This window comes from Octodon degus, unplaced genomic scaffold (assembly GCF_000260255.1).
Source record: "Octodon degus isolate 3935 unplaced genomic scaffold, OctDeg1.0 scaffold00434, whole genome shotgun sequence".
Classification (NCBI taxonomy): Eukaryota; Metazoa; Chordata; class Mammalia; order Rodentia; family Octodontidae; genus Octodon; species Octodon degus.
In genome coordinates this window covers 303,466-311,958 of record NW_004525010.1, presented here as the reverse complement: position 1 = coordinate 311,958, position 8,493 = coordinate 303,466, and the positions used below count along the sequence as shown (strand labels likewise).

Here is an 8,493-nt window from a genome sequence, read left to right as displayed (position 1 = left end):
TGGTTGAATTTTCACTGAATTGTAGATAATGTTGAATTTCATATTTAATTTCCTCTGTGACGCATTGATTTCTGAGTAGGTTGTTGATTAATTTCCATGTATTTAGGAGGTTTTTCGATAGATTATTTTCAGTTTCATTGCACTGTGGTCAGATAATATGCATGGAATGATTTCTGTTTTGTTGCATATACTTAAACATGACCTGTGGAGTAGTGTGTGGTATATTTTAGAAAATCACACATGTTCAGCTGAAAAAAATGTGTATTCTGTTGTGGTTGTGTGCAACATTCTGTATATGTCCACCAAGTCCATTTTTTCCAAAATCTTTTTCAGTTCTGCTGCTTCTTTGCTAATGTGTTATCTCTTTTACCTATGTTTTTGCATTGAGAGGTTCTTAAGGTTTCATGTAAAGATTGTGGTATTGCATATTAGATTTTTCACATCCATTAATATTTGTCTTATATATTTGGGTGCTCCCATGCTTCGTGCATTTATACTGATGAGTGTTATCTCTTCCTCTTGAATTTTTTCCCTAACCAGTATGTATTGGCCTTCTTTATTTCATTGAACCATTCTTGGTTTGAAGTTGAGACTTTGTGAAAAGAAGATTTCTACCCCTGCTTTATTCTGAGGTGCTGGGGTTTGTAGTGTTGTTTTCTATCTTTTGCCTTTAAGCCTATGAATATCTTTATGAGTTAAATGTGCTTCTTGTATACAGCATATTGTTGGATTTTGTTTCTTAATCCACTGTGCCATTCTATTTCTCTCTTTTTTTAATTTTATTTATTTGAGAGACAGACAGAGAGAGAGAGAGAGAGAGAGAGAGAGAGAGAGAGAGAGAGAGAGAGAGAGTGTGGTGTGTGTGTGGCCAGCTCAGCCCACCAGGGGGCGGGACTGGCTGGCATGTGGTGCTGGGGGATTGAACCGCGGTCCCTGATGCTTTGCCAAGCTTGTTCTAAGTAGGTGCTTTAGACCACTGAGCCATCTCTCCAGCCCCTCTATTTCTCTTAATTGGTGTATTGTGTCCATTTATATTGATGGTTAAAATTGAGATGTATTTACTTATGATTGACATGTTATTTACCTGTTGCTGTTTACTCCTCTTTGTCCTCTCTTTAGGTGTTTGCTCTATTTAGTGGGTTTCTTTTTTCTCTTTCATGGGTTTCTGATCATTTTGTTTCCTCTCCAGAACATCTTTTAGTAGCCTGTGTACTGTTGGCTTTGTCATCATGAAATTATTTAGTTGTTCTCTGATATGGAAGTATTTCACTTCTCCATCAAACTTGAAAGAGAGTTTTGCAGGGTATAGTAGTCTGGGCTGGAATTTATTTTGATATAGGACTTGAAGTACTCTGCTCCATGCTCTTCTTGCCTTCATGGTTTGTGAAGGGAAGTCGGCTGTAATTCTGATGGGCTTTCCCATCTTTGGCATGACATGGAACAGGTAGTTTTCATCAAATATTGATATGTTAAAGTTTAGGTCGTACAGAATATGAAGAATAAAAGTTAAAAAACCAAAAATATATTTAACAAATAAAAATAAACAATTACATATTTTTACAGTTTAGAAATCTAACCCTATATCGCATTATAGGGTGACAGTTCTGCAACACCCCTTTCCCTGGGTCCTGCCTTCATTCACCACCGCCTTTCTTTTTAAAGCAACATCTACCCAAGAGAAAGCATGGCATCAACTGGTGTGTCATGAGAAGCAGCACATATTCAGAAGACCAGAATGATAGGCACTCCAAGCATGATGCTACTATTACGCATTGCTATGTTTAGTGCAGCTGCTAAGGCTTTATATCCAGACAAATACTGATTAGCGCAACAGCCTATGTTATAAGGTAATAACATCATTAAGCTGCTCTTCAGAAGCATTAACTATTTAAGTTTGCAGACTAAAAATTGGAGAAAAAGATGGTCTTCAAGGATAGGCGACATTTGGCCCTAATTCTTGAAGTTCAGTGATGACTCAGAACCTGTACTGTAACATCCTGTAGTTCAGTGATGTCCCAAATTTTCTGATCAAAGGGGGCCACAGGCGAAAGTGTTTGACCATTTAGAGTATGTCTAAAGAGTGTCATTTAGAGAGAAAACTTTCTCTCAAGCTTTTACATAGAGCAAATTGGTCAAGCAATGGCCATGACTCATCCACATGGCTGACTGTGACAAAAGAACTACAAACTGTTGTACAGGGTTTCAAGGTAAATCCTGAGGGGATTTGAATGACCTTGTCAGATGGAAAAGTTACATTTCTTGTTGTATAGGTCTTGCTTTGTGTTTGTTTTAACAATTCAGTAGAAAAGTATATATATGAGGTATAAAAAGTAAAGGCCTACTAATATGCTGAGCTGTAAAAGGCTGAAGTCAACAACTGTCATTTCTAGTCATGTGGATAACACATCACTATTATATATTAGTGGACTATATTGAATTACTTTGCAGAATTCATGCACCTACAATATATGAATGGTAATGGATTACCTGTCTCTAACAAAGTAAACAAAAAAGGAATATAAGTTAAAGAATGATTTTTAGTGAGAAAATATATTTATATATCTGCATATACAAAATAACATAGATATACAATATATTCTCTTAGTTCAATGAGAAGAAAGTTTTATATATAGTTTTTATACAAGATATCATGTCTGCATCTTTTACTATGAATAACCACTACGAAGACAATATGCAATTTATTAATTATTTAAACTGTCCTAATAATCTGTTTTGAAACTCTCTCATTGCTCTATTTTGTAATAAAATTAATTTAAAAAGCGCTCTTCAAATACAGCTTTTCTAACCACTGTCAAACACCTATCTCTGACAAAATAAAACAAAAAAGGAAGATATAATTAAAGGACCATTTTCTTTTTGTCTGTGTGTGTGGAAAATATATATGTATATATACAAGATAGTAAGGATATATAGCTAATTTATCTTATTTTATTAAGAGGAATGGTTTGTACTAACGTCGTTTTGATAAGACAGCATGTCTCCATCTAATCCTCTGATTAACTATTATTAAGACAATATACAATGTATTGTGTTTGTTATACTAAACTGTCGAAAAATTTTTCATTGTTATTTTATCTTTTTTCTCATTATAATGACAAAAGACCAGTAGACATAGACAATGAAATTCTCCAAACTATTTTGTATATGTACCTAAATATGTCTTTTTTTCTTTCTTCCATTTGACTTTTTAAAAATTAATTTTATTGAGAAACACCAAGGAGACCGTTTCAAAAGCAATTAATAAGACAGTTTCAACAATTAATGCATTGCATATTGTTATCTTCTTAGTGTTTATTCATAGTACAAGATGCAGACATGATATCCTGTCCAAATACTACCAGTACAAATCTTTCTTCTTATTGAATTAAGAGAAAATAGCATATCTCTCCTATTTTGCATATATAAATACAAAGTGATTGTTTCTTTGTATTCCCATTTTTTTGTTTAGTTTTGTTAGAGATGTGTATTCCATTGCTATTTATGTATTGTAGGTGCAAGAATTCAGCAATATAATCCAATATAGTCCAATAGTCCATAATAGTAGTGGGTTATCATAGGACTGGCAATGCTATTTGACTTTTTGACTTCTTGATGATTCTTTCTTGTGTGAGATGGCATCTCAGTGTTGTTTTAATTTATATTTCTGAAATGACCGAATATGTTGAAAAATTCTTTATATATTTATGTGTCCTTTGTATTTCTTCATCTGAAAAATGGATATTTATATTCCCTATTTTGGATTGGGTATTTGAATTTTGGATGATTGACTTTTAAAAATTCCTTATGTGTTGTAGATAGAAGGTCTTTGTCAGATGGACAGTCAGCTATAATTTCTTATTTTCTTTCTTTCTTTTTTTTTGTGGCCAGCTCAGCCAACCCTAGGGGCAGGGCTTTCGCTGCATATGGTGCTGGGGATTGAACCAATGTCCCTGTGCAGTTGCCTAATCTTGCTTGAGCAGGCACTTTAGACCACTGAGGTATCTCGCTGGCCTTTAATTTTTTCTGAGTTCATGTGTTTTCTTTTCACTCAGTTGGTGATTTCTTTTGACATGCAGAAATCTTTTAAAAAAGATGAGCTAACAGTTTTTGATTCTTTGAAATATGTCCCATGAAGTTTGACTTTTGTTTACGAACTCTCTACTTACCCTCATGTCTGTGAACACATGACACACCATGTCATGTGAGAATGTCACATGTGGGGGGCGATAGAACTCTCCTCTTACACTTCCCTTATTTGGGCAAGAAATGCTGCAGCACCAATTCCTGCTTGCCTCAGCCTCTTCCTGTGGTCCTGGACCTCCACTACCAATTCACAACTAGTCCCACCCAACTGCTTCCACTATACAGCTATTTAGACCCCGCTCACTTCTTCAATAAATGAGACTTGATCAGAATCCTGTCTTGTCTCCAGCTCTTGTGTCTCTTGCCCTGTCCTGTTCATCCCCGTTCCTCCTCCACATCACTACCCCATGTGTTGACTCGCAGGACAAGTCAAGTGGCACCCAGCGTGGAGGCCTGGCATGGAGGATTCAATGAGGGAGCCGTTCGAGAGCCCAGGTACGAAGCAGATAGTGATAGTAAATTCCGAGGCCAACACCGTGCGAGTGCCTGCCGCGCCGCTTGAGCCACCATGAGTGAACGGCAATCCCCTTCCCCTTTTCCGGTATGGGTCAAGCATTAAGCGAGCATGAGCTCTTTGTAGAAAGCCTCAGCAAGACACTTAAAACACGAGGGATTAAGGTAAAGGAAAAAGATTTATTACAGTATTTTAAGTTTATTCATGAGGTTTGCCTGTGGTTCCCATTGGAGGGCACGATCAATTCTAAAAGATGGAAATGAGTGGGCGATGCGTTACTGGATTTTTGTAGAGTTTTTGGCTCTGAAAAAGTCCCAGTCACAGCATTTTCATACTGGGGCTTGATTGATGAGATTCTTACGCAGAGACATAGAGAAAAAAAATTTAAGATATGTTTGTTATTACAGCTGTTAGAGCTTTTAGTCTTACTAATTTTTTTAAGGTAATGCATTTCCTTATTCCAGCAACAAAGGCTATTTTTGTTGTTGTGTTTTGGGAAGAGACTTATTATAATGTATAGGTTATTTTCATTCTTATGCACTGGGTCACTGAGCTTTGGTATATGTGTGTTGCTATTGTTTACCAGTTTATGAAAGTTTTCTTTATATATTTCATTTTTTCATTCATATCTTTTGACTTGGATTTCATTTACAAGTTAGCAAGCTGTTTCGACTATATTTGCCTCTTCCTTTTATTCTTTTCTTTTTCAGTTTGCCATTCAGTTGAAATATATTTTATCAACATAATTTCTAGTTGACTTTTATCTCAGATACAAATTTTAAATATCAGTTCTCAGAATTGATAAAATTTTCATTTGACTATTTCATGATTTCAATTTGCTTGTGTTATTCTTTTATGCACTTACTTTTTATTTTCTTCTGCTATTTTCAACGTATCAATCATCATTTTCTTAATCAATTACAATTTATTTTCATCCTGGTTGATCTCTACATGAACACCAATTATTTTTCTCTTTTATTTAGATAATATTTTCTTATATTCAAGGTAATTATAATCAAATTCTGATATTTTTATTAAAATTCATGTTATGTATGCTCTTGATCATATTATTTTGCAAAATGAAGATCATAATCTGGCTACAAAATCACTACTGGATATTAATCACCTTAGTCCTAGATGTCTTAATTGCAAAGAGCTTTCTCTGCAAAGTACACTTATATAACATGTAGATATTTTCAGCTATTATCACTAAGGGGGGCGGTGTTACTGGATCTAGTAACTGCAGCACATTGATGCTAGTAAACCAAATTTATCAAAATTATTCAAGTATACGTTAAAATTTTACATGGGGCTATCCACTAAGAAATGTCATCATTTCTTCACAAGATAGAATGTCTTGCTTTAAAACAATTACAAAGAAATTGGCAATTACTCTCCATCTCAATGTCATTAGATAATCTCCTTTAATTTTTGTATGAGCTGAATTTCATAAAATTGCCTAAAATCAAGTGTTGAGGACAAACAAGAGTTGTCCTGAAAACCTCAGTAGCTTCAGTTCTTGACAATTGTACACTGACTCCAGTAGAGCATCCTGAGCATGTTTTTAATCCTCACATGTACAAAATCATTGGGATAGATATATAGTTACATTCTCTTAATGAATGGAGGGATTTGTTCTAATAGTGTTTGTAAATAGGATATCGTGTCTGCATCTTGAACAGCATATAACCACTGGGAAGAGAGTATGCAATGTGTTAATTGTTGAAGCTGTCGTACCGATTTGATTTGAAACTGTCTCATTATTTGTTTCTCAATAAAATTATGGAAAACAATAAAAAATCACAGAATCTTTGCACTTGAATCAGTCATTTTTTGCACACAATTTTTGATTTCAGGTAAATAGTTATTTATTTCCAATGATTTTGCTAACCGCTAAACAAAAAAAGACCAGTTGGTATGGATCGGAACACTTTACTTAATAAACAAACATAAGGTCATTATTACCTCCCTAGTTAATACCCAGCACAAACATTTTGGACATATTTGAGAACATTCTAGTACCATGTTTTCATCCTAATTGTTTCACCTACCTTAATCCACTGAAATGTAACTCTAACAAACCCATACTTTTTTTAAATCTCTTTCTGTGCTTAGGAAAGTGCTGTAAAATTATGAGTTCTTTATAAATATAGCAGTATGTAAATGAGTGGTGTATTTGATGAATGATGAAGGAATAATATACTTAATTATGATTGAACATTCTGAATTCTAGCTTTACTTTCTTCTATTCCATCTAACAAATGCTGTGCTTACTTAACAGCTTTCTCATGGAAGCTTTCACTTCACAATTCCGAAGTGTATAAATCACAGGGTTCATCAAAGGAAAGATGACTGTGTGGAAGAGAGCAACCACTTTATCAGCTGGAAAAGCCCGAAAGGGACGAGTATAGATAAAAATCGCAGGACCAAACATGAGAAACACAATGATAATATGAGTGGTGCATGTAGAGAGAGCCTTCTTCTTCCCTTCATGAGACTGCCCCTGAACACGGCAGAGTATGACAGCATAGGAGGACAGAAGTCCTAGGAAACACAGGACAGTGAGCAGGCCACTGTTGGAGACCATCAGGAGCTCCACTACAAAAGTATCTGTACAGGCCAGCTTGATGACTTGTGGCACATCACAGAAGAAATTGTCCAGCTGGTTTGGGCCACAAAAAGGCAAGTGCAGGATAAGTGCCACTTGTACAAAGGAATGGGCAAAGCCGCCAAGCCACAGACCCAAGAGTAATGCATAGCAGACATTAGGGTTCATGATGTTTGAATAGTGTAAAGGACGACAGATGGCAGTGTAGCGGTCAAACGCCATCACAACAAGAAGGAGCATCTCTCCTGCTCCAAGAAAGTGTAAGAAAAAGAGCTGAGTGATACAGCTTCGGTAGGAAATTATCTTCTTCTCTGAGAAGAAGTCCACAAACATCCGGGGAGCCACAATGAAGGAATAGGATGCATCTAGGAAGGCCAAGTTGCCCAGGAAGAAGTAGAGAGGCACTGAGTGCAGGGTCTGATCTTATGGTGAAAATGATGAGTAAATTTCCAGGGAGAATCACAAGATAGAAAATTGAGACTAAAACAAAGACCAGAAATTGAACATCTTGAGACTGTGTCAGGCCAAGGAGGACAAATTCTGTCACCACTGTAGTGTTTTCTGTCTCCATCACTTTTCACTACGAATAAATAGAAAAATCAAACATTGACCTTTATAAACATTTTGTCAGTTTAATAGTGCCACCTCAAATTTTTAAAAATTTTTTCTACAGGCCAAACTACCATGAGTTAATGGAAGTTTTGTTCCATAACTGTTTCTTAAGTTAATTCTTTTTTCCTCCTTCTGATACTTCATTTAAATACTGTTCATCTAACTATACTTTTATAAACAATGAAATATAAGTTTCTATATAAATGTGCTTTTGTAGGACCTTACCCAATTCATTTTTAATATATAAATTTTTTTTTATTAAAAGGAAAACTACCATTATCAAAGTTGTCCTTATTGCTGGATTATTTTTGTTCTTAGTGATGGCTCAGTTTCCAATTTTCAGAGTACTTGCTAACTTCCCTTTCATCCCCACAGAACAAAATGCTTTTGTATTTGATGCTTTCCTGTAGTTCCTAGAGAAAACATAGTTCCTGGCTGTGAGTCTTATTTGTTGAAATTGTGAATAACGAATTTCCATCATATTGCTCTGCTGTGTTTGTCTTGTACATTTTTACCCTGAATAGATTATCAACATCTCAAGTAAGATTGATACATTTCATGTAACTTTGAGGTATTCTCTTAGTTATACCTATGACTGGGTTGCCACCTGTCTGTTGTGCAGCATGCTCTTAAGTTCAGATTGATAGAGTCTCAGTCATTTAACAAGTATCTCAGA

The 8,493-nt window shown here is 35.3% G+C and overlaps 1 protein-coding gene across 1 annotated transcript; it reads right to left on the bottom strand.

Annotated features, from left to right (window-relative positions):
* Window positions 1–6,851: 6,851 nt before the first annotated feature.
* Window positions 6,852–7,776, bottom strand: LOC101561269 (olfactory receptor 4N5-like). The gene is given in 2 exon segments (XM_012513309.1): window positions 6,852–7,608; window positions 7,610–7,776. Coding segments are annotated over 2 exon segments (924 nt in total).
* Between the last annotated feature and the right edge of the window lie 717 nt (window positions 7,777–8,493).